This window comes from Lagopus muta, chromosome 1, assembly GCF_023343835.1.
Source record: "Lagopus muta isolate bLagMut1 chromosome 1, bLagMut1 primary, whole genome shotgun sequence".
Classification (NCBI taxonomy): Eukaryota; Metazoa; Chordata; class Aves; order Galliformes; family Phasianidae; genus Lagopus; species Lagopus muta.
The window spans coordinates 91,675,057-91,701,455 of NC_064433.1; the positions used below are offsets into that span (position 1 = coordinate 91,675,057).

General features: G+C 44.8%; 1 protein-coding gene and 1 long non-coding RNA gene across 4 annotated transcripts; one reads left to right on the forward strand and one right to left on the reverse strand.

The window, feature by feature from the left end:
• Positions 1-1,132: 1,132 nt before the first annotated feature.
• Positions 1,133-25,614, reverse strand: LOC125686396 (uncharacterized). Its single transcript, XR_007373785.1, has 4 exons — positions 25,501-25,614; positions 17,440-17,510; positions 2,198-3,588; positions 1,133-1,244 (listed from the first exon to the last, which is right to left on the reverse strand). It is a non-coding gene; the product is annotated as an uncharacterized LOC125686396 (long non-coding RNA).
• LOC125686336 (uncharacterized) lies at positions 2,822-26,219 on the forward strand. 3 transcript variants are annotated; one of them, XM_048930222.1, is made up of 8 exons: positions 2,822-2,936; positions 4,553-4,756; positions 5,866-5,911; positions 15,996-16,274; positions 18,687-18,935; positions 22,102-22,239; positions 22,814-22,933; positions 24,438-26,219. In XM_048930222.1, the coding sequence occupies exons 4-8, from the start codon at positions 16,079-16,081 to the stop codon at positions 24,596-24,598; spliced, it is 864 nt and encodes a 287-aa protein (XP_048786179.1). In that variant the 5' UTR covers positions 2,822-2,936; positions 4,553-4,756; positions 5,866-5,911; positions 15,996-16,078; the 3' UTR covers positions 24,599-26,219. The 3 variants fall into 3 exon arrangements, with proteins under 3 accessions (XP_048786179.1, XP_048786156.1, XP_048786168.1); XM_048930199.1 differs by lacking the exons at positions 2,822-2,936; positions 4,553-4,756; positions 5,866-5,911 and adding an exon at positions 13,227-15,187; XM_048930211.1 differs by lacking the exons at positions 2,822-2,936; positions 4,553-4,756; positions 5,866-5,911; positions 22,814-22,933 and adding an exon at positions 13,227-15,187.
• Positions 26,220-26,399: the final 180 nt, after the last annotated feature.

Genomic DNA, 26,399 nt, shown 5'->3' on the forward strand with positions numbered 1-26,399 from the left:
TAAAAATCATTTACTAGGACAGAAAAGGAAGAGAGAAATAATAGTAATGATGCTAATTATTATATATATATATATATTTTTTTACAAAACAAGTGATGCACAACACAATTGCTCAGCACCCGCTAACTGATGCTCAGCCAGGCCCTGAGCGGTGGCTGCTCCCCTCAGTTATATAGTTTTCGCATGATGCCATATGCATGGAGTGCCCCTTTGGGCAGTTTAGGTCAGCTGTCCTGGTTCTGTCCCCCCTCCACTCCTTGTGCCCTACCAGATCCCTCGCTGCCAGGACAGTAGAAGAAGTGGAGAAACTAAAATGTGCTTGGCTCTGTACAGCACTATGCAGTAACAACCAAAACATCGGTGTGTTGTCAACATAGTTTTTCTCTTAATGCCAAAACACAGCGTTATACCAGCCACTGTGAAGAAAATCAACTCTGGGACGTACCACAGAGCTGAAACATACTACAGAGAACTCATTCATTTTCTCTACAGCACATCTACACTTTCTTTGAAGAAAGTGATATTAGTAAGCACGGATTCACAAAGTGAAAGCAGTGCTTAACCAACATGGCAGCTTTCTGCAGTGGGATGAATGGCTTGGGGGATTTGGGGAGAGCACTGTTACTTATCTCAACTTTTAATAGGCTTTCTGTATTGTGTCCCATGCCTTCCTCATGTATAAACCCATGAAGTGTAAGTGGAATAAACTCTCTGATGTGGACTGAACACTGACTGAACTGCTGGGCTCAGGGATTTTGTGACTAGTGGTACAAAATCCAGTGGCTAACCAGTTCTTGGTAGTATATCCAGATATTGATATTGACCCTATAACTGCTTAACTTCACTACCGACACAGACACTGGACAGAGTATCTATCACCAGCAAACCTGCAGAGAAAGCACAATACTGGGAGGAGTGGCTGCCACACCAGGAGAAGGACTTTGGCAGGCTGGAGAAAGTTTCAGAAAGCTTCATGAAGTTTAACAAATGGAATTGTGGAACCTGGGAAGGAATAGCCTCACATGCCAGTATCCACAGGGGACTGAGCGACTGGAAGAAATTTTGCTGAGAAGAACCTTGTTGTCCTGGTGGACACCAAGTTTAATGTGAGCTACCAACAGGTTCTTGTCACATCGAAGGTCAACAATATCCTGGGCTGCATTGGGAAGAGTGTTGTCAGCAGGTTGAGGGAGATGATTTTTTCCACTCAAGTGAGAGCCCATCTGGAGCACTGTGTCCAGTCCCTAGAACAAGAAAAAGACAAGTTAATGGAACACGTACCTACATGGTACCTCCAGAGCATTAGGGGGGAGTGTTATGTGATAATTAATTGGGTGTGCTGTTGGCAGAAGTTTTTGATGCAAAGAGCAAACACAGGCACACTTTGTTAATGTTACTGACAGAGGACAGAAGCAGTTCCAGTTGGAATTAGCATACAGCCTATGTGATCTTGTTTGGACAATGCTCCCTCTAGCTTTCATATTGTATGATTAAAATTAATGGAGAAGCAAACTATGCTTTCTGTGTTCTCTTAAGGACAGCTACAGTCAATCTTTCTCAAGTACATTACAGCCTTTTCAAAATGGTTTGCTGTTCCTTGTGCAAGAGGAAGTAAAACCATAACTGTCAAGCCCTACTAAGTATGTAAATGGAGGGAAAACCTTGAAAAGAGAAGTATTCTGAATCTGTGACAATGCATGCAAATATCATCTTATTCAGTGACTGCATGACCATTTTAAACTGTAACCTGGAGGCATGTGTTTAAAGCATTCCAAAGAAAACAGAAAGATAACAGTCCTCTAGAACATAGGAAAGCTCTCCCTCTTCTTAGTTTGTATATTGCATGTATATTGCATGTATATTGCCCACTTCAATGTGTAATCATTATAAAAGTCTGCAAAACCAAAATTTTTTTGTCAAATCAAGTGAAGTAGATAAAACAATGTGTCTTTGCAGGACAAGTGAAGATGTTTCTGCTTTGACTTCAGTATTACTGTTACCTTTCCATATCCAGCCTTTGTGAATTTTCTACAGCCAGCCATCGTTACTTAGATTTGAAGACATGCCCATCACAGATGTCTTGTACATTCCTATCATGATTTGCAGTAGATTTCCCAGAAACTGAAGTGATTGCTCACACTTTGCTATAGACGCAAAGCTTCAGAATACGATTCTCATCTGATCTTTTACTCCTTACCTGGGCAGTTTTCCTTTTGGTGTCTCCATACCACTGTTCGAATGTATTCAGTGCCAGAAACACGAGCCTCTTCAGTCAAAGGAACAAGAAAAACCCCACTGCTCACCCCTACCACCCCAAATCTGGTTTCATGAAATGACTTCACAATATTCATGAAATATCTAAAGTCCCAGCCAACATTTCTTGACCATGCAATTGGCTCACAAACATATGCTGCAGTTTTAAAGCTGTGTCTAAGCTTCTGCTTCTGCTCATTCTCAGTTGCTGGGTCAGTCTGAGACTTCTGAAATTATATGTCAGTCATTCAATTTTAAAGAAGAGGACTGTGGTTAAATGGTATAGAGCAGTGAGTTTCAAAGCATGCCATATGTGGATTGGGCAGAAGAGTTCAGCATCAGTAGAGGTTAGATGAGAGAGGGGAATGGGATGGAGCAGCAGGACAATGTCGGTGGAAAGGGAGTAAAAGATCCTTGTTGGATATTCCCTGACCATGTGGTTTGTGTTCTTCTGTCTGTTTTCTTTCCTTGTTAAACTTCAGCATTTCCCTTTGCCTCCTTTAGCCAATTTGGTGAGTTGTGGTCTGAAGAAATTGTGTTCCTCTGATGCCTTTACGCTAAATATTGTGTGGCTGTGCTCAGGAAGCCCTCCATGAGGAAATACTGTATCAGAGGTGTCTTCCTGGAAAAATGAGTCCCCCTGGGAAAGACATCCCTCAGCAGCCCGTTCTCTTCATCTCCAGGTAAGCTATGGTGCACGTGTATTCAAAGGTAGAATGGATGTAAATGCTTGTAGAGCAACTTTACCAGTAGTAAAGCAGCGTTTCCCAATCAGAGAACAGAAACAGCAACATGAGATGTATGTATAACTATAGCTATACAAAAATATACCTAAGCCAAATTTACAGAACTCATAGAAGTATGTATCTCAAGGCTGAATGCAATTAAGCGTAAGGAAGATGATTAATTTTACCCTCCAATCTTCTGAACTTTGAGCAAATATATATTTCTTCATGTAGACATGCAACGTTTAAATCTTTAGTAATGAAGTATTTTTTTGTTTTCTAAACCCTTAAAATTAGTTCAGAATTAATCAACTTATGGTCAAGGCTTTCCTCTTCCGTTTGTAAAGTGCTGTAATTGCAGGCGTTACAGATCACTTGGCTTCAGTTGCAGACAGAAACTGTAGCATCTCTTTCAGCTCAGACTGACCATCAGAACTCAGTTCTTCTAATTTGTCTCACTTCCTCATGCTGCATTCACTGTTGTGCTGCTCAGTGCTGTTGGACAGGACGTGCACAAACTCAGAAGCAAATTCTGCCTGCAGTCTCTGTGTCCCTCTCCATCTTCTGTGCATTTCGGTGGTGGTGGTGTTACACGGAGAATGCGGTTCTCCTAAGGGTAGAAAAGTACTGCAGAACATCAGTCCAGCATTTTTCCTGTGGTGCTTTTTTTTTTCTTTCTTTTTTTTCTATTTTTTTTCCCCCCCCAGATAGATCCTAAAAGCTCAGAGTTGTTTGAATTGGAAAGGACCTTTAAAGGCCATCCAGTCCAACTCCCCTGCAATGAACAGGGACACCTACAGCTCCATCAGATGTTTGGAGCACTGCCCAGCTTGACCTTGGGTGTCTCCAAGGATGGGGCACCCACCACCTCTCTGGGCAACCTGTGCCAGTGCCTTGCTACCCCTATTGTAACAACTCTTTTCCTTATATCTAGTTGTTTCAGGGTATGTTTGGATCTGAGAAAGAGGATGTCTCAGGAGCAGAGGCAAGCAAACCATGTGCTCAGAGAAGCATAGAGGGTTATGGGTGTTATTCAGCATACACTCACTCGTATACACGCAGGCATCCATTTTAGATAATCCCCATAAGCAGAAACTCCCTAAGCAAGTGCACTATTACTTATTGACCCTTGAGAGACAGCAAACTGCCCAAAAGGGGAGAGAAGGAACGTGCCGGTGGTGGATTTGGTAGGCAGTGCCAGCAGGGCCTCCCCTGCTTTAAAGTGTGCTTTTCCTCTCTCCTGCACCACAGCCTTTCTCCTGCTTTTATTGCGCCCATGGTCTACAGGGTTTTGTCCACTTGCGCACTGCCAATGTGTGACACAGAGCCCAAGTGGAACACCTGCTTGCAAAACATGTCCCTGCAAAAACAAGATAAACTACCAAGGTCAGCAACAGCCACAAATATCAGTTCCCTTTAAACTGTCAGAATACTTTGTTCCATCTCAGGATCATTCTTCAGCTGGGGCCTTTAGGTCCCTGACACCCCAGTCTAAATCTTCCTTCTTTTAGTTTGAAACCACTGTCTTATCACAACAGACCCTTCAAAAGAGTCTGTCCCCTTCTTTCTTACAGCCCTTCTTCAGACACTGAAAGGTTGCTCTCAGGTCTCCCCAGGGCCTTCTCTTCTCCAAGATGAACAGCCCCAGCTCTCAGCCTGTCCTCATAGTGTGAGTGTTCAATCCCTTGCACCATTTTTGTGGCCCTCCTGTGGATGAGCTCCAACAAGTCCATGTCTCTCCTGTACTGAGGATTCCACGTCTGGATGCAGCACTCCAGGTAAGGATTCACCAGCTCAGAGCAGAGGGGCAGGTTCACCTCCTTGCCTGCTGGTCATGCCACATTTGATTTACCCTAGGACACACTTTGCTTTCTGGGCTGCAAGGGCACATTGCTGGCTCATGTCCAGCTCGCCATCCGCTAGTATTTCCAAGTCCTTTCAGCAGGGCTATGCTCTATCCTTTCGTCCCCCAGCTTGTACTGATAGTGGAGGTTGCCACAACCCAGATGCAAGATCTTGCAATTGGCTTTGTTGAACTTCATGAGTGTCTCTTGGGCCCACAACTCAAACCTGTCTAGGTCTCTCTGGATGGCACCCAGTCTCTCAGACATATCAAATGCACCACTCAGCTTGCTGTCATCCACCAGCTTGCTGAGGGTGCACTTGATCCCACTGTTGATGTTGTTGATGAAGATATTAAACCGCACTGATTCCAGTATAGACTTGAAGGACACCACTTGTCTCTGATCTCCATTTAGACCTAGAGCCATTGACCATAACTCTGGGAATAATTTCACAAACAGTTCCTTGTCCATTGAAAAGTCCACCCATCAAATCTATATCTTTCCAATTCAGAGAAGAGTGTTCACATCTAAGGCCTTAGTGCAGTCTAGATAGATGAAATCAGTGGCTCTTCCCTTGTCCATTGATGCAGTTACACCATCATAAAAGGCCACTAGGTTGTCCAAGCAGGATTTGACCTTTGTGAAGCCATATTAGTTCTTTCAAGTCAACCCCTGTATGGGAACTTGATCACAGCCTGATCCTCTGATTGACCACCTGAGGCAAGCAACGAGTCAGCTGCAGGAGCACAGGTGAAAGCAATTCTCCTGTGCTACCAGGAAGGGCTGGAGCCTGGCTTCACCTCTCCTAGACCCCATTTAAGAGCTGACTGTCACTGAGGAAGGATCTCTCTCTGGAGGTTGCTTTTTGTGGAGTTTGCTATGAGCCTACAACACCAGTGAGCATTTTTGTTTATTTTGATCATCTTTCTGCTGTGATAACCTTACTAAGCCTAATCTGTATAGTTATTGATCTTACATCGTACCAAGCCTAGTCTCTGTATAATTATTGACTATACACCCCTCTTTTGTTCCGTGTGCCTTAGAATAGCTTCAAGGAGGATCTGTTCCATCATCTTTCCCTGTGCAGAGGTGAGACTGACAGATTTTAGTACTAGGTAAGATAAGTTGGTATGTATTGCTGTTTTACAAAAATGTACAGAGGAAGAAGTTACTGAAGAGCTGGTGCCTGGTAAGTAAACATTTTGTTATTTCATGGATGCTTGTGCTTATGGTAAGGCAGAATTTTCCAATCAGAGGTAAGGAACAGCGGCAGTAGCACTAGAATGTGTGCCCATGCTTAGCTGTATGAGTCATGCATAAACTGCATGTACTGAAATCATGGAAATCATCAGCCTTCTTCAGTCAGCAGTAGATGTCATGCCTTACCTAACAGGACCTTAATTCTCACGAGTGCACTTCAAGGGAATTGAAGGATGTATGCTGTCAAGAGATATGATGTAGCTGGTTATCTCCTTTACAAAAGAGGCTTTCAACTACACGTGTAAGGTAGATTTAGAAGTCTTAAGGATAATGTTTTGTTGTGCTGTGCTGAGTGTCTCAGAGTTACTTTTATCCCTACATTGCATTCCTTGTAGCACATAAAAGAATTTTTAACAACCTATAAATGATGCCTCTATGATACAGTTAGGAACTGAGAGTCTTTTAACTGAAATGTGAAAATGCATACCATCTCTGTCCATGATTTTTTTTTCCCCATTGCTTTTTGAATCAGTAAGTAATGAAATATATTTTTGCAAGTAAGTCTTATTGTGGATTTAGGCAAAAAAAATCTAAGTGGTGAATTTCTCAAGTTGTCATTTCAGAATTGGCAAATGACAAACTGCTGCTTTTGTTTTTTCCTCCCTGATTTTTTTAATTGTGGAGAGATCCCCAGCTCCAAGACAGGCAAAAATACAGAGTTTCAGTCTCCAGTGAGATAAAAATAAATGTATAGAAAGAAGTGCTCCAAAGAAAAGAATCAGGGATGAGTATCAGTTTGATCTGTATACCTCTAAGTTTTCAGGGAGTGCTTTAAGGTTCAGTGTCATCAGAAATTCACTTTAGTGTGTGAGCTTCTATAAGAACTGTCATATGTGCAAGTGATCAGAAGTGCTGTTGTAGAGGACTGGAAAGTATAAGGTAGAAATCCCTGCAGTCAATATTCTTAATCTTTCAAGGTGTGAAAGTCAGTCTCATGGTGACCTTCCTGACCTTCAGAAGGCTTAGGTCTGGCTGTACATTTGTTGCAAAGCAAACTCTGTTGTGGTGCGGTTTGGACCTATTCAGGGACTACTCCATTAGAGGAGAGCTGGGCGCTAAGGTGGTCTGCTCTCCTCCATATTAAGAGTTGATCCAGTTTGCTCTGCCATGTGATAAGAAATCAGCTCTGAAGGCCATATTTGCACTTTCTGAAAAAGCTACTCACTTCAGATTTTCAGGATATGCAGGAATTATCTAATCTTAAATGGCCGTATTTATTTTGGTCTTAGCCTCAACCAGGTGCTATCTTGTTGAAGAGTCACAAACAAAGACTTTTCTTCTTGCTTTTCTGTTTCAACTTTGCATGCTGAAGTTCTGACCCCACAAAAAACCCTTTTCAATCTCATTCAGTTTGTAGACTCCTAAGTTGTTTCCAGTGGAGATCTTGTCCTTGTACAATGAATTTCAATCTTTGGATGCCTTTTTTTAATATATATATGTGTGTGTGTATATATATATATATATATATAACAATATATGACATATATTGTTATATATTATATATATATATATAATATATATAATATAATATAATATATATATTATATAACATATATTATATATATATATATAACATATATATGACAAGAGCCAGCAGTGTGTTCTTGCAGCCCAGAAGGCCAAAAGTATCCTGAGCTGCATCAAAAGAGGGGTGGCCAGCAGGGAGAGGGAGGGGATTGTCCCCCTCTGCTCTGCCCTTGTGAGGCCCCTTTTGACCTAAGCCATTTGATGATATCAATTTGCTAAGCACTTGGAGTCACAGTAGGAAGTTAGATGGGCTGGATTTTTTTTTTTTTTTTGGTCAAAGAAAATATACATGCTATTCAAGAGAAACTTCTTAAAGTTCTTAGGTGCTCTAATTTGCTCCTGAAAAGCTGTTTTGTTGGCTTCTTGTCCCTGTACTGTGTCCAAATATTTTTCTATCCTTGTACTAACTTTGCAACCGCAGTAGATGTAAGGCTTAGACATTGCTAAGTGAATTCTTCAGGGAAATTTTAGCTTATGAGATCTCTTTCTCTTTGTAAGTAATGTGTATCTAAGCAAATTGAAGATGGCAGTATGAGCGAAATTACCCAGTTCATTTTCCAACATGGGGGGCTTTTTGCTATCTTGGTTTTTAGCACACAAAAATGAATCGAGACAAAATTAGGACGAGAAAAGATGAAAAGGATTGCCTGGTACTTGAGGAGGGAGTGTGTGACTGTCTCTTCCAACTCCCACAATTCTGTGACCGGACCCATGTGTTTCAACAGCTTGGCAATAAGAATTTTTTTTAAAGCAAACACACAATATTTCACCATGCATTCAATGGCGCTAAATATAAATTGTGAATCGTGCAGTGTCTATCAATTATTCCATAGTTAAACTCTTGTCTTCCTGTGATTGCTGTGGGTCAAAGTAGGAGAGCTATGTCAGAAACTATGTGTGATCACTACAGTTGACCTGGGTAACTGGGAAGTAGGGTGATGGGTGAGCATGGAGATGGGATGACAGGCAATAGCTGATGCTGGGACCTATGGCAGCAGAATTGGTGCCTTCACCAGTGGTATCCTGAACCTGTGCCCTGAGCAGTGTGTATGAGAAGGCTGAGAGGATGTGGCAGCAGTGTTCTGACAGAGTGATGCACTACCCTGCTGTTGGACTGTTCACCTGGAACGCAGCACTGGATGTACTCCAGTGCCCTGAGAGCCCCATAGCACAGTGCCTCCTCTGTGTGCCTGCTGCTCAGTTCTCAGATTTGCCTGCGTCTCCTCATATGACTGCTCAGCAGTTGTGGAGCTGGGGGTTGCAGGTGGGTGGGTGTGAATTTAAGGTGCTAATCCTGGGGCTGGATGATGGCTGGAGAAAAGTGGGAGGTACTCGCTGATACGGCAAGAGGGAGAAGGCATATAGATGACAGCAGCTGTTAATGAGCAGAAGTCTGACTTCCTCCTGTAACCCTGAAGAGCTGAAGGAAAAGCTGTATGTGACAAATGCAGGGAAATGTCAGAAATTAGAGCTGAAAAATCTCTCTCCACCTTGCCGTTTCCATAGTTTGAAGACGTGGGACTTCTCTGCTGTGCATTACAGTGCACGTCTTCTCTCTGAGTGTGTACAACAATATGCACGATAAAAATACTTCTGTATGTTTTCTACTTGGTTTATTTTGGACAGAGGCTTTCTGCAGATTAAATCTCCAACTTGCTCTTGGTTACTGTGAAGGATCTTGTCTCCTTTGCCCCTTCAGCATCCTCCATGCAATGTGCTTGAATGTTACTTGAATGGTTTATTTTAGACAGGACAGCAGCATCTGGTTCAGTGGGTCTCAGACTGTCTCAGCATTGCATAGCAGAAGTGAATGCTGTAGCAGGAAGCGTGAGACAAGGGCCAGTGGTGTGTGTCTCACGGACGTGAATATGAGGTACAGCAGACTTTCTGCTGGAGATCCCCTTGCTCTCTCTTGGTGCCTCAGCATGCTTGTCTGTACAGGTTTATTTCATTTTGTCAGCATTGTCCCTAAGCCCTTAACATAACAAAGTCCACGTCTGTGTTTGGAGGATGAAGATGTTCCTTTCATTATCTTGGCAAGATGAAGGTGAAAGTATCCATGTATGCTGTGAACAAGAGATGGTTCCCTTGGGCCCTCTTCACCAGAGGTTTGACAGTGACCAGGATAATCCTGGGACTTCTGGAAATCCCAACCCTGACACTTGCAAACATAGGATCATTTAGGGTGAGAGATAACAGCCTTAAGTTGGGCTATAGAGGTTCAGGCTGGATATTAGGAAAAATTTCCCCTCAGAAGGAGCAGTGAGGTTTTGGAACAGGCAGCCTAGTGGAGTTACAGAGTCACTGCGCCTGGAGGTGTTCAAGAACCACATAGATGTGGCACTGAGGGATATGGTTAGTAAGCATGGTGGGAATGAGTTGGTGTCAAACTGGGTGATCTTAGTGGTCTTTTCCAACCTGAACGATTCTGAGGGGGTAATCACCTGAAGGCTCCATTTGTCAGCCCTGTGCAGCTCTGTGGAGTCACTGACATGAAAGGACCTTCATCTGTGCCCATGGTTCTGGTTACTCTTGCTCTGCTGGTGCATCAGAGCTCCTTGGTTAGTTTCACTTAACAAACCAAGAGCTCGTGTTATTTTTTTTCCCTCCCCCTGCATTAGAATCAATCATAGAATTGCTCAGGTTGGAAAAGATTTAAAGATCATCAAATCCAACCACAACCTAACCATATACCCTAACAACCCTCTGTTAAGTTGTGCCCCTGAGCACCACATCCAAAGGGTTTTTAAATGCATCCAGGGATGGTGACTCAACCACCTCCCTGGGGAGCTTATTCCAGTGCTTAACAGCATTTTCTGTGAAGAAGTTTCTGCTGTTATCCAAACTAAACTTACCTTGGTGCAACTTGAGGCCATTTCCCCTTACTCTGTTACCACTGAGAAGGGACTAACTTCTTTCTCTCACTGTAAGCACCTTTCAGATATTGGAAGAGAGCAATAAGGTCCTGTCCCTCCCTTTCCCCAGACTAAGCAGCCCCAGTTCCTTCAGTCTCTCCTCATAGGGCACATTCTCCAAGCCCTTCACAAGCCTTGTTGCCTTTCTTTGAACCTGCTCCAGCACCTCAATGTCCTTTCTGTACTGAGGTGCCCGGAACTGAACACAGCTCTTGAGGTGAGGCCTCACCATGCTGAGTGCAGGGGCAGGATGACTTCCCCAGTCCTGCTCACCACTCCATTCCTGATATAAGCCAGGATGCCATTGGCCTTCTTGGCCTCCTGGGCACGCTGTTGGCTGGCTCATATTCAGCTGACTGTCCATCAGTACACCAAGGTCCATCAGGCAGCTTTCCAGCCACTTCTCCCCAGACCTGTAGGGTTGCCTGGGGTTGTTGTGACTAAAATGCAGGACCAGACACTTGACTCTATTGAGACTCATGCAGTTAACCTTGGCCCATTGATCCAGTCTATCCAGGTCCCTCTGTAGTGCCTTTCTCCCCTCAAGCAGATGGTTTTGGGAACCACTCCCTCCCAGCTTGGTGTTGTCTGCAAACTTACTGAGGGTGCACTCAATCCCCTCATCAAGGTCATTAATAAAGATGTTAAATAGAAGCGACCCCAGTTCCAAGCCCTGGGAGACACCGCTCATGACTGGCCACCAACTGGATTCAACTCCATTGGCTACATCTCTTTATGCCTGGCCATCCAGCCAGTGTTTCACCCAGTGGAGCATACGCCTGTCCTAACTGTGGCAGCCAGCTTATCCACAAGAATGTTGTGGGGGACAGTGTCAAAGGCTTTACTGAAGTCCAGGTAGACCACATCGACAGCCTTACCTTCATCCACTAGGTGGGTCACCTTGTCATAGAATGAAATCAGGTTTGTCAAACAGGATCTACCATTCATAAACCCATGCTGACTGGGCCTGATCCCCTGGTTGACTTTTAATTGGTCCAAGATGGCTCCTGAGATTATCTGTTCCATAACCTTCCCCAGCACTGAGGTGAGATTGATAGATTTGTAGCTACCAGGATCATCTTTCTGGCCCTTTTTGAAGATGGGTATCACATTTGCCAGTCTCTAATCCACCAGGACATCCCCGGTTATCCAGGACTGCCAACGGATGATGGAAAGTGGCTTCAACAACATCTGCCAACTCCTTCAGCACTTGAGGGTACAATCCATCCGGCCCTGTGGACTTGTGAACATCCAGCTTTCGGAGCAGGTCCAAAACCATCTCATCGTGGACTGCGCAGGGCCTATTCTGCTCTCCATCCGTATCTACCAGTGTAAGGGGCTGTGTGCCCAGGGAGTAACAAGTCTCACTATTAAAGACTGAAGCAAAGAAAGCATTATAAGCACCTCAGCCTTAGCCTGATCCTTGGTCACTGACAAGGGATGGAGATTCTCCCTAGCCCTCCTCTTGCTGTTGGTATATTTGTAGAAATATTTATTGTTGTCCTTTACTTTAGCAGCCAAGTCCAGTTCTAGCTGGGCTTTGGCTTTTCTAATTTTCTCCCTGCATTGAAGTCCTTTGGTTTGTTCAGCCCAGAGGAGCTGAAAGGAGGCCTGATGACAGCAGCAGCTCCCCACAGGGAGCGGAGGGGCAGCGCTGAGCTCTGCTCTGTGTGACAGATACAGGGTTTGAGGGAATAGCATGGAGCTGTGTCAGGGGAGGGCAGCTGGGGGTTAGGGACAGGCTCTGCACCAGAGAGCGGTGGGCATGGCCCTCAGAATCAGAGTTCAGGAAGTGTTTGGTCATTGCTGTCAGATGTAGGGTTTGAATTTTGGGTGGTCCTGTGTGGTGCTGAGAGTTGGACTTGACCCTTACAGGTCCCTTCCAACCCAGGGTACTCTGTGATTCTGTTATGTTCACTCTATGGTTTCAAGGGCCCTGGTGACCCCCAGAAGTAGCTCAAGCCTGAAGAGCCAGCCACGAGCGCCACTGCAGCTGCTGCACCTATTTGGTGTTTTTGTGCAGCGAGGCTCCGGAGCTCAGCTCTGCTGCTTTGCTCCGTGTGAAGGCAGGCTGCATGCATTTGTAACAGTAAAAATAGGTGCACTGCAGGCAGTCACTGACCTATTTAAAGGCAGGTGTGGGAGTTAAGATGAACAAGTTTTCTTCGTAGTGCTTCACAGCATATTTCCTGCTTTACTTACTTAGGCTTCTCAGTGTCCGGTGCTCGGCCAGGGCCTCGTGCCATGTAGGGAACCAGTTTCCTTCCTCAGTTGAAGTGATTAGCAGTGCTGTCAGTGGCTGAAAGGACAAAATGGCCCTCTGAGCTTGCTGCTCACCCAGTGAGAAAAGATTTTAGTTTGCCTGCCAACTGCGAGTTACTTCATTTTTCCCTCTACTTGTGGTTTCTGTTAAGCTGCACAAGGTGTTTTTTGTCAGAGAATTTTGCATCTTATGTGAATAAGAAAGTGAAGTAATTTCCCCTGAAGATCTGTGGTGTTGTGAGCATTCATTAGTTGATGTTAGACAAGATTAAACACTAACTTTGAAAAATACCTTATGTATAGAATTTGGGAGAGTTGATGCTAAGAAGCGACTGCTGATGGATGGCAGCAAGGACAGGGCATGTGCTGTCATCTTCATGCTGGCTGTGAGCTCTTCTGGCTAGCAAGGGTGCTGGGGGACAGAAGGAGCCTATATGTGATGTATGGAGCACAAGCACTCAGAAATATTGAACTCATAAATGTACTCATTTGCCCTGGAGTCACTGCGAGGGAGACTAAATGCTGGACACTGCAATGTCACCGTCATGCAGAGTGTCTTCTGTAATAACGGAGCTACAGCAGAAAGGCCATATTTTTCTTTCATTTTACTGCAAATCTGTAAGTGAGCTCTGGAAGGCTGCTATCACTGACTAGAGGAGAAGTTGAACACTTGCTGGATTGTGCATTAGGTGGACATCTTGTTATTTTGAGGTTCTGAGCTTTTTTGGGGCACAGGTCTGAAGTGATCCTCATGTGAACTGTCCTTTTTGCCTCCTGTCTCTACCACAGCATTGCACCCCGAAGTTCAACCAGCTCACCCTTCCAATGTGAAGGTGAAGTGAAGCTGGACACAAACATCCAAGGCAGGTGGCTGGCTCCCATCTTGCAGCAATATTTGGAAAGACAATTTCTTTAAGTAATTGCAGCTGCAGAGAAGGAAACGAAAGTGTTTCTTTAAATACTTTTCTTTCTCCCCTGCCCCCTGCATGGCTGCAAGTGTCTAAAGACTCACTTCACTGCTTTTCTCAGAGAAGGCTATTTCTGTCGCATTGTAGATCAATTTAGGACTGTCCTATGTACAGTAAAGATAGGATGGTTCTATGGTACCTGAGTGAACTTACAGATCTCAGACACTAAAAGTGTGAGGGAGATTTCATTGTCATTGCCAAGGAGTCTGAGGGACTGCTGGCTGAAATTAGGAATTATCAAGCAAAGATAAATTGTTTGAATAATAGTACAGATCGCAATGCAAGGGCTTTAACCATTTCTTAGAAGCATGCTTATACACACAGCTGGACTTTGGGGAGCTTCCTTAACTTAATGGGCTGTTTAAGTCCAAAGAAACAGCACAACAGCATTAGAGCCACAGCTGCATCCTGAACTCCTGTCACCGTTGTTCCCAAGCACATCTGCTAAGTGTGTCTGAAAAAAATCCAGATCTTTGGCTCTCATGCTGTGGCAGTTTCTGCTGCCTTGCTTGTGTAATCCTCCTCTGCACTCTGTGGCAAACATGAGTGAACTTCAAGTCATCTCGATGAGGGTGAACCAGGTGAGTGACAGAGTTGCACTCAGGTACTGTGAACAATCAGCTCCCAGTGGTTCTTCAGAACTGGCTTTTCAGTCTCATCGCCAAATAGACCCAGACTGGCTTTCAAGTCATATTCAGTCTAGATCTGGAATGCAAGTTTGCCTCCCATAGCCTGTATTCTGCAACTGGGACAGTTGTGCAGAGCCCTTCCTTGCCTCACAGGTGCCATCATGTCTCTGGAAGAGCCTTGCAAAGTTCATGTTAGTAGAATAGCTTTTCTATGCAGAGGGGCTGCCTCCTCTCACACCTTCCTGCTGGTGTGGCACTTGGTGAGTGGCAGCCATTGGCACTGCATAAAACCAGCTCATCTGCATGCTCGGTGCTTTATGTGGCTGGCTGGATTTCTCTTCCCTTTGTGGGGGGATAGAAAGAAATGAGTGTTTCCCCTTTGCCTGGTCTCTGCATTTAGGTCGTCTGAAATGGGGTATGATGACCAGGGGAGCCTCCTCCTCCCCTCACCTCTAGTCCTGTTCTCATGCCTGCAACTAGCTCCAAGGTACACGGCTTTGCAAAGCACATCGTAGCTCTTGTTGGTTCAGTCTGAGTTCAGTCACCCGCAACCTTGCAGGTCTATTTTGAACCATTATTCAGTCTGTCCAGTATGGGGTTTTGTATGGAGTTTCTTTTCTTTCTTCTTTTTTTCTTTTTTTTTTTTTTCACCCTTGCTTCTGACATCATTTCCTGAACGCTATATTCACTGAGCTCTGTAGCCAGATCGTCTTCTCTGCATATGATGCACGGAGCTCTTTAAAATGGATTTCAACTCTCCTTTTATTTTGCAGTGTTTGCTGGTGATAACAACTGTTACTGCTGGTAAGTGGGATTTTTCTTTATGAGGCTGTGGTACGGATTTGCCTAGATGAGCTGCCACCTTAATTTTAGCCTAAGATCTTTCAGTGTTCTACCAGATTTCTACAGATCAAGTAGTCTAACTACTAATGCATGTAAGGGGCAGCTAGACCAGAGTAAGTATTTATTATTAATCTTGTTATTACTTTAGTATTCTAGTGATAACTAACAATATAGTATTTTCTCAGTGCACTGTGTCTGCAAAAGCATTTCAATGGGGAACATAAGGTCCTGGTGTGCAGAACGCTGTTTGAAGGGACTGAAGAGCAATGTGGTCCTGTTCCTGCCATTTACTCATCTGGAATTTTAGAGCAGGAACTTAATCATGTGCAGGGATACTATGAGACTTAGACTAACACTGTGACAGCTTTCCTTTGGGTAACAAAGGAAGCTGTGCAAACAGCAATTGTTTCTGATACCATCTGCACCAGACCCATAGCATTGATACCCTGAGGATCTTTGTACAGACTGTCAGTGATCAGGGAAGATGATGGAGGATCATGTAAAATCTGGGGACAGACCTGCTATTGAGACGTCTGTAGGGGTGTGAATGGTGTGTGCATGACCCTAATGGTAGCTGGACAAAAAGCCAGCCTTTATAGAAAGCATAATGTCACCCTTTCTACTCCTCTGATTTTCAATTCCTGGCACCCCCAGCCCATCACTAGTGGTAGGTCCCTCTTGTCTGGGCTTTCATCTTTCTGGGAGGCTTCTGAGGATGGATTGATGGATGTGCCCAGCTCCCTGCCCACATTCTGTGTTCTCCTTCCAGACCCTGCTACCACGATTGGTGTGTTCAGCGGCAGCTCAGCAAAGTTTCCTGTAGGAGTTGAAAGCTTTCGGAATGTCCAAAAAATGACCTGGAATAATAATAACTGTTCCACGACTGTGAAAAATGATGCTTTGTTGGCCAAGTGTCTCCCTTCTTTTGAGAGGTGGCTGAAACTGGAGAACGGCTCTCTAGTGCTGAGGAGCGTGGAGAAAGAGGATGAAGGAACGTATGAGTTTTTTTTCAATGATACCAAAGCACTCTTTACACTAAAAGTATTTGGTAAGTGGCCTTGTTAGCAACAAATAACTTTGTGAACATGTGATTCTGGCTGGAAGCTGCTGATTTGAACTTCTTTCTAAAAGACTTCTTGAGCTTTTAGGAGTTAGAAGTACCTCTGGAGCAGCAGGCACAGCTTCGTTAAGTCTCAGGGAGCAGTAATGATGAATGTAAGCTCAAGGTTGCTTTCACACCTATAATGTCAGTCTGTTGAGCCTTCCTTCAAGGAGCCAGTAAGTTGAGCTACAGGCTGTTTCCCCCAGTGTAAGTGACAGTAGCATGAGGGGTTTATAAAGCTGAGTCTACAGTACATAGCCATGCAGCTTAAGATTTCAGTCCATTTCCAGAACAGTATTACTGGTGACTGTCATGAATAGACTGCTTCATGTAGTCAAGAAATGGTAGTGAGAGTCCAAATGTCATTTTCTGGTTCTGTCATCTGAAATCCATGAAGAAAATTGTCTAACTCCAATGCAGTGTTAGAAAGCAGCATTCCTTTATTCCTCACAATACGCACTGGGCGACTTGACAAGTAAGCGCACCCTCTCAGAGTTCAGCTTCTACATTTCAACTGCTAAGACGTACGTGTGCAGTACATTGGCACAAGTATTTATTCTTTTTCAAGGACTCATTAATATATGCCAGTGTCCCTTTGGGCATGCTCAGTGGTATCTCAGGTGGTCAAGTGCCCACCTACTTCTCCCCCCATTTTCCAGCATTCTCTTCATCACTGAGACCTTTTGGCTGCTTTTCCCCGGTTTGGAAAATTTCCATTGCTTATTAGGCCATAGTGAGCAAATCTGAAACAATACGTGTGGAATCCGAGGAAGATCTCCTTACACCTACTAGGTGCAAAAGATAAAAGTGTTCTATTAAGACTCCAGTGCTTCCTGTGAGGCAAAATTATTGAGGCAAAAGATAAAAGTATTCTATTATGTCCTCAGTACAAAATTATTGAGGTAAACAAGACTGTTCACCCACTAAAGTTGAAATGGAAAGTTTTAGAACTATCACTTATTGATTCCTTTAGCTAAACTAATATATTGGTTCTTAAACTAATGTACTACTCCCTGTTGCTAAATAAACCTAACTATATAAGTTCTCAGGTAGCCACTGCTAGCTTGGAGATCAGCACTGTCTGTGTAAAGACCATCATAGGGTACCTTACCTTGCCAGTCTTCTGATATCATCCCTTTGGCCTCAGAATTTCTGCTTTCCTTCATTTGCCTGGTCATCTGTCTGTGAAGTGAGAAGACAGAATGTGGTCATTTTGATTTAGAATCCAGCTTGTTGCTTCATTTCATACAGAGAAGGCTTGAAAAGGTTCAGCCCCTTGCTGAATTGTGCTCTAGACAGCCAGTGACCATGGCAAAAAAGATAGGGGACTGAAAGTATGCAAATACTGCCAAGCGTCCTGGTTTTAACCTCTATTTCAATGAATTTGCTTGGGGAACTTTTGTCTCCTCCTTGTGTTCTGTAGCTGTGAAATTTTTTCCTTAACTTCCAAGGTATTTCTGGAGGTAGTGAATTTAAGCTGAAGATGATATCATAGTTGAGAAAAAAGATCTCTGAACTCGCTTACGTGGATGTTTGCATAGATATTCACAGAAATCACAGAATGGCCCGAGTTGGAAGGGACCTCCAGGATCATGAATCTCCAACCCCCCACAACAGGCAGGGCCACCAACTTCCCCATTTAATACCAGACCAGGCTGCTCAGAGCCCCATCCAACCTGGCCTTGAACACCTCCAGGGATGGGGCATCCACAACCTCTCTGGGCTACTGTCATAAACCATACAACCTGCCTGTATGTATTTGCAGTGTGACAGATGTAGGAAGTAGGCTGGTTCCTTGCAATAGACTAAAGAGAAATTCAGCGGTACATTCTTTCAGTTTAAATTGTCCTGGTCTGGGTTGTTCTAAGTGCAAGTGTCCAGTGTTTGTACCTACCTTGAGCATGGTTTGTGCTAATTCCTCTCTAAAACAGAAGCATATTCAGTAACAGCAAAAGTACAGACCTCTGGCCAATGAGAAGGCTGACTCTCCTCTGAAGCTATAATGGGTATAATCAATTACCCACTGATCATAGAAGAAGCCTTTGGCCAGCAGAAGCTTAGTGTGTCCTCAGATCATGGTTTTCTGTTGCTATCTTTTTCACTTTCAACAAGGAAAATAAAGAGGTGCCACATTTTTAAAGTGTCCCCAAAATGTTGACCAAGTGTCACCAGTACAGTCAGGTGGGTGCTGTCAAGGGCTGGGATCTGGCAATTGAAGAATCTGGTTACTTATGCTCCCTGGCTAACAGTGAATGTGATGGGAGCCCTCCTGGTAGCGGGGAGCTCTCAGTCACTGCTGAGTCTGCTCATCATCTCTCTTCCCTCTCCATTCCCCACTGCCCTGTGCTGTGTGACCAGAGCCGATCATTGGTGCACGGTGCTTCCCCAATGGAACTGCAGACTTGACTTGCGACGTGGACAGCAATGAGAGCATGACATTTGAGTGGCTGCTGAACAATTCTCGGCTGAATGCCCATGAGGCTTGTATTAAGGATGGTGGGAAGAGAGTTCGCCTGGAGAAAACTGTGCCTGGGGAATTTGTATGTAAGGTTAAACACGATCATGGCTTCCTGAGGACCAGGCCCATTGTGCTCTCCTGCAGCTATGGTGAGTAATGCCAGTGCCAGAAAATGTCTTTTTTGGTCTCTTGCAATGGGAATCAAAAGTGTTGTTGCCATTGGTATGAAAACGAAGTCTCCTGTCCTTGGGCAGCTGCCTTCCAGCCTTACCACATCCTCCCAAAGAAAGCATCCCCTTGACTTCCTTCTCCTACTCTGTCTCAGACTGAACCTACAGTTACAGACAGGAGGAAAGCTAGTTCAGCAGGTCCTCCGACCTAAATCTGCTGCAAGGAAGGGTCTCTGTATCTCTGTCTTTCTGCTTACAATTACAGGGCTCTTACATTCTCAGCCATGTCAGTTTTAAAACATGAGCTGCTTCCTGCTCTGACATTCACCCATAACCCTGACTGCCTTCCAGATTCTCCAGCATCCCTTGAAAAGAACGTCTGCTAATTTGGCTCTGTTGCTGCTGAGTTGTTTTGCCTCATCTTTTTTCTGCTTGTCTAGAACAGCTACACAAAGATTGATCAGATTGTACAAACACCTCCATCAGCCCCTTGTTATCAGAGGTGCAGTGATGGTGTAAGTCACTTAAAAATAAAATTAAAAAAGTAAATATTTCTTTTCCTCTCTGTATCTCCTACTTGGGTATGTTTCTCTGTGAGGATACTGTGCCTTCACCCATCTGCAAGCTCTTCATAAATGCCCAGTGATCAGATTGAACGAGACTATAGTTAAATGAGACAGTAAGTCTGGATCCTAGGACTACTAGAACCTCATGATGCAAAACACTGGTCAGTGTTGTAAACTGACTGTTAATAAAAACAAAGCCAACCTGATTAGATATCACTGATGGAGATGCAAGTGAATGGCTTTTGCAGTGAAGGTGCTCAGAACGTTTTTGATTAATTTAGCCGTAAGTAATTTAACCAAGCTTGGTTGGTAGAGAAATTGTATCGTGCAGCAGTACCTGGTGTTTTAGAAAACCATCTGAAAAGCTGTAACTGCAGCAGAATTGAAAAGTAGAGGTTGAAAAGTACTGCCTTTTCTTATATAGCTGGCGTGGAGTTGGTATAAAAATACTGACTTTAGCCCTGCACCATGTGTTCTGGTGCTCTGCAGAACTGCTGTGGGCTTTTTGTGCCTGATCACGTTGGTGGCACAGGCCTGCCTGTACAAATATGGCATTAGCGACTGTGCAGCAGCCGTCCTAACTTTGTCTAGCTGAAATGACCTAAGGTTGTTCAGCACAGACAAATACAAGTTAACTAAGACGCTGAGGAAAGAGAAGGCAAACAGCCACGAGCTCCGAACTGAGCCTTGTGATGAACCACACGAGTGCTGACACCTACTGTTGTTTGTTCTGGGCGGCTGCCCAGTCCCCTGGGTCGGATATCTCTTCCTCTTTTCCTCTTCAAAAGCCCATGGGGGAATCTGGTGATAGCTCTGTTGGGACAAACGTGTTGGGAAGGGTATGAGAGGAAGGAAGTAGCAGCAATTCTACCTTTTTTTATTTCTTTTTCCCCACCAAATGCAGCCATATTGATAAGAAATGATCTAGAGCTATTCTATTTACTAGAAAAATGAAGATAAATGAATTCAATTTTGAGAGCTGCTCTGGAAGTAATGCCTTTATTTTACTACGTCGGCCTCCAACATCAGAAGCAGACGTTGCTAGAGCAGTAGAGGTTGAACCTTCCCACCAGCACCCCATTACATGTTGTTGCCCTGTGACAGATGGCAAAGTTGTGTCACTGAATTCTTCCATGTGAAAAAAGGGACACTCCTTGATCTTCAGCACTTGGTGAATGTTTCTGGAAACCAAACAGTGGATGTGAGCACAGTGAAGCAGTGGATGGTGCTTTTCAGCAGTGGCAACAGCAACAGTGGGTCACCTTTGCTGGTGCAGATATTTATGAGTGTGGTGTGCAGGCTCTTGTTCACTGGTAAAAATGCACAGCTAATGGTGGTGACTATACTGAAAAACAGTGTTTTGTAGCTCTATCAAATGATGTTGTTATACTCTGCATTTGTTACAGTTTGTATGGAAATAAATAGGAGGCATTATTTTCGGAGCAACCTACATAAATGAATTAAGGACTAACTCATTTTGTGGATTATTATTTACTCCAGGCAAAAGGCTAAAGACAGTTTACTCACTTTAGATACAGGATCTCTGTAAAAGCACTCATTTGGGCAGCCTGTTGGCTGATGAAATTCATTCTGAGTTCTTGTTAGTAAAAAACAATTTGGCAGAAATCCCATACGTTTCCCAGCAGCAGAAGGGCTGTGATCATAGAGGATCTAAAATGAGTGGATCACAAGTTATCGAATCAACGTACACCGAGTGATTTTATTATTCATGTTTTATTACTGTTTCTGACAGTATTTCTGATTTTTAACAGAACACTTTGTCTCAGAAAGACCTTTTGAACAAATGGCACATTTGTAGGAAAAAATATTCAGGACTCTTTTCAATACACACCTATGCTTTCTGACACTATTGAGTTTTCATCAAAATGGAAATAAAATGATCAGGGCAGTTATTTCACATTTGCTTTAATTTTAGAATAGACTTTTAAAAAATGTGATAACTGTTCCTAAAGAGACTGGAATGGACAGTCCAAAGCCAACTACTTTCAGACTGTGTGATCTCACGCACAAATGCTTACAATTGCTTTTACCATTCTGCCGAATAATGTGGATGTAGTGCATCCTAGAACATCTGCAGCACCTCCTGGTCTCCAGGGATGCTGGTGATCCACGTGTCTGGAGTCTCACATGCAAGTTGCAGGAGCAGCGTAGACTGTGTGGCCCTTCTTTCAACAGGAGATGTTAGCTAAGGCCCAACTCTTCTTCTGGGCTGCCTGTTTTCATAGAACTTCTTAAAATGTAGTATCTCTCAAACCTCCACCTTCTCTGTTAAATCTGATTGAAGCTTGTGGATGATCTGCTATTTTTTGGAGTAGGCAGAAATAGTCCTTGTAGTTGATTGCGCAAGCTTCTTAGTGGAAAAAACTCCATACCACAACTAAATGATGTGACATATATGATGGCGTGCCACAGTTCAGAATTTCTCTCGCATCCCTGATCCAAACCAAAGCAACAGTGAAGCCCAAATGTCCTCTTCTGGCTGTGGAGATTCACCACTGGAGATAAAGAGACTTGCCTACCCTGGTAACCCTGGTAATTATAACGCTGTCCTCTTGCAGGAGACCTTCTGCAGTACCCGTGGTTCATCTACATCTTGGCAGGATGTGCAGGGGCTGCGGCCATCCTGGTGGCTGTTGTGTCCTCACTCATCTGTTGCTGCATGAGGAGGAAGCACAAGTTCCTCCCCGTTCCCTCAGGTGAGTGGGGATCCCTAATTGCCAGAAGAGTCTTCCAGAGAACTGTGTGTGCAGGTTGGGGCTGAAACTGCCTCGGTATGAAATGGCCTCACCTTGGTGGATGCTGCTCTTCCACCCAGTTCTCCCTGGCCCAGTGGAGCAGAAACCTACTCACCGATAGGCAACTCTTACGCCCAGCATGGTCCTGGAGAAAGCCTTGCTTTTCACTGTTTCAACTCACATGTGCTGGCCAGAAACAAGCACAGCAAAACCTTTCCTATGGGCAAGAAAGCCAAACCTTGCTTGGGTCTGATGTAAATGGACCTGAAGGCTTCTGCTGGCTGTATTTTGCCAGCACCTGTCCTCAGGTGCTCTCTGCCCATGCCCAGTGAGGCCACCCCAAGCTTTGATCCCACCAGCATGACCAAGCTTGTCTCTGGCAGGCTGGCAGCAGGCCTCCATCCTTGGCATCTGCTTGCTCTGGGAGTGGAGCCAGGGCTTCGTGAGGAGGAGGCACGAGTGTGTTGGTGGCCTGGCCTCTAGCTGAGATGGTGCAGGACCTCTTTCCTTCAAGCCTCTGGTTTTGGCTTTACAGAGGAAGAAAAGGATGATGGAATAACAATGTCGGTGGTGTCCAGTGAAGGCGTGAAAAGTCCCCCCAGTGGAGACCATGTGGAGGCTCAAGCTGCCCAGATTGACTGCCCTCCAATGCCAGGTGGGCCCAGTGACTTATTTTACGTCAGATAGCCTGTTGGAGAGGGTGAAGGACAAAATGGGTGTGTGTGGCTGCTGGGGAGGAGCTGTCTGAAGGGGAGGCCCAGGTGCCACATCCTGTCTGCACTATAGATGGTGCAGCAGGGCACCTGTTGGTACAGCATCCATGCTCTGCTCCTACACAGGGGTAGCTCCTCCTTCACCCAGCAGTGAGATGAAGCAGCAGCCATCTCATCAGCATCCCACAGAGGGTACAGGTTGCAGACTCTGTGCCAGTGTCTGCAGAGCTCAAATACGTCTCTGAAAAACCATCCCCCACTCCAACGGAGCAGCTTTCCTGCAGTTTTTATCACCCCTCTCTGTTCTCAACAGTTGCTTTTTTATAAAAATCAGCACTGTCTTAATAGGCCTTGTCCTTGGGACATGATCTACCAATAGGACATGGAGTGACTGTCCCTGGAGGTGCACAAGAATCATGTCAATATAGCACTGAGGGTTAGTGGGCATGATGGGGCTGGGTTGGAGGTTGGACTGAGGGATATAGTGACCTTTTCCAGCCTTAATGATTCTATGCTGTAAACAGAGCTAAACCCCTTCAGTCAGAGGGTTATGTATCTCCTTAAATTGGGGAAAGAAAAAAAAAAAGGAAAAGAATGAAACCCCAGAGCTTTAGCACAGCATGGTCAAGAGAACACAGTGATAAAACTCTTTCAGAAATTTCCAGTGAGCACTTGATATCAATACTCTGCTTTCTGCATTGGGATTCCTTCAAATTTGTGTAACAAATATGAATGCTGGCAACACCCTCTGCAGTAATGCATCAGCTGCTGAATTATGGCCAGAAGAGATATCACAAATCTGAGCAGCATTGCATAGGTCATAACATGGCCTGAGCTCTGCTGCTGTTGTTCTTCACTGCACTGCACACAACATATCGCCTGTTCAGCTGTACTTTCTATCCTTAGATGCTTTTTTGCCCTGCCTTCAATTTATTAAAAACATTTATTAAAGAAGCATCATCCTTAAATGATTACTAACAAAACATTTGTTAAATGTAGTGCAAGAAAAAAAAAAAAGCAAGTGATTGAGATAATTGCTTAATATTAATATCTTCAATAAGTAGAATTTATTTTGTCTAAAAAAATCCTCAGTCTTAGCATCCCACATTTAATTTCTCTACAAATTAATAACAGCAGAATTGCATGTGAAAAGTATTAAGGTGAGAATGTATTAAGTATGTGTACTTTTAGGCAGTTTTTATGGTTCAAATGTAACTGAATAGGTTTGGCTTCCGTATTTTGGGCTGCTGAGCTCAAGAGCTTTCAGCACCAATGTATCTTACAGAGAAACCATGATGAACAGCTCAATGAATGAGTGGTTATGAAGCATATTGAAATTAGGCTTGTGGAAGCCTGGGGAGCAGCAATGGGGGTTGAGGGAAAACCTTTTCTGCAGGTATGACTGTAGTGCGTGCATGTATGAGCCACTTCTCCCTTCTTTTCCAGATGCTGCCCGGATTGATTCCGGCACTGAGCCCCAGCCCATGGTGGAAGAAAATTTCCCAGTGGCAGCAGAGCCTGGGGAAATGCCAGATCAGGAGATGATAGCTGATGTGGAAAGCCAAGAAAATGCTTCAAACTGTTTCCCTGACCCAATTGATAACTGATCTGATACGCTCACTGTTCCACCCTGTCCTGAGTCCCGTGACACCCATCCTTTGCATCCCATAGTCTTGCTGTAAGAATTGGTCTGAAAAATTTTAGCAGGGGGAAAACGCGATGTGTCAGGCCTGCTAAGCTCATTTACAGGGAAAAAAAAAGATTACATGTGTGGCTTCAGGACCTTGGGCTGGCAGGTTCAGTAGAAAAGTTGGGCAGCTCTCTGGTGCTTAGCTTGTTAGCAGACACGCAGTTACTCTGTAGAGCCCTAAGGACACCTGGCATCAAATGAGTGATGCCTCCTGCTTTCTGCTCGCTCCATGCCTCCCATCTTTGCCAGCCAGATGCCCCTTTAGGGGGCAGGTGGGACAGGTAGATGTGGCAGCATGCCAACCCCAGGAGGAACCAGGGAACCACCGGAGATCTCCTGAGAAAGTCTCTGATCAGGAGGCACTAGCACAGGGTGCCCAGAGAAGTTGTGGATGCTCCATCCTCAGAGGCCTTCAAGGCTGGGCTGGATGGGGCCCTGGGCAGCCTGAGCTGTGTGGGCAACCCTAACCCCCCAGCAGGGCTTTAAGGTCCCTTCTAACCCAAGCCATTTTGTGATTCTATAATGTCAAAGCATTTTCTCATGGGCCCTGCAAGAAGTCTGAGTAAGGCTTCAGCAAAGTGTCTGCTACGCTAGGTGTTAATCTGAACTGCTGCTCCAGACACCACCGGTATCTTCAACCAGAGAGTAACTGCTCAGGGTGCCAGAGCTCCAGAATCTCTGTTGCCACCTGTCTTGCCTTCAGCAGGAGAACGCCTGGGGCTTGGCCGCATTCATTTTGGCAGAAACATTGATTATAACGCCGAGATCGTTCATCAGCGCAAGCATTATTGCCTTTAGTGTAACGGTTTAGCTACTCACCGCAAGCAGAGCCGGCCATCTGCCGTGCGTGCCGGCTTCCTCAGCGCTGCGCTGCCTGCACACACAGCCGCAACCCGCAGTCCCTCCGGCAGCCCTTGCTGCAGTGTGCATCTCGGTGCCGGGCGGGGGAGCCGGCGGGTCCCTGCGTGCCCTGGCCCCGTCCCTTCGTGCCTGCACACGGCAAGGCTGCGCACTGGTGCTGCCCCGCTGTGCTGCGCGTTGTTCGCTTGTTCTGCGACCGCTTCAAAGACTTCTGGATCTCGTTTGCCGTGCTGGCAGTGATTCAGCCCAGCTCTGCTTTTTAAGGATGCTGTAGGAATCCGATTTTCCGTGGTAAGAGGGAGGTGATGATTTCTCTTATGGTGCTGCGCTGTCTCCTTTCAGTGCCAACATTCCCCAAAGGCCATGAGCTGAGTGAGAGCTGGCTGACAAAGCGTGTGACTCAGGCCGTCTCCGCGATGACACCTGCCGCTGGTTTCCTTTGCAGCCCTGCTCGAGAGGCCGTCCAACAGCAGCAGGTCAAAGTTGTGTGCTGCGGTGAGGTCGGGAGAAAAGTGCAGAGACTTCCTGTAACTCTGTGTGCTCGTGCCCAGCTATTGTTCTTTTATGGTTGGTTTTGTTGGTTTTGGTGTCTGGTCTTTTTATTTTATTTTATTTTTTTCCTTTTTCCTTGCAATGATTTTGGTTTTTGTTCCTAATAAAAAAGATGTGTTTTCTAACTTGTTTTGGGAATGTTTAATAATTGTTTCTTTACAATTTTCATGGAAAACGCAGGCTGAAGTCCAAACTTCAGTGTAGTCATACTAAGAAAGATGACTGCAACTTACTGTTGGCTACAGCTGGCTTGGGTGGTCTGGGGAACAGAGATCACAAAGGTGCTGGCTTGTGAGTTGGACCAG

Coding starts and splice junctions, on each gene's coding strand:
- LOC125686336 (XM_048930199.1), top strand. CDS start 15,127: ATGGATTTCAACTCTCCTTTTATTTTGCAGTGTTTGCTGGTGATAACA. Junction 16,275..18,686: donor CTTTACACTAAAAGTATTTG/GTAAGTGGCCTT, acceptor CTGTGTGACCAG/AGCCGATCATTGGTGCACGG. Junction 18,936..22,101: donor TGTGCTCTCCTGCAGCTATG/GTGAGTAATGCC, acceptor GTCCTCTTGCAG/GAGACCTTCTGCAGTACCCG.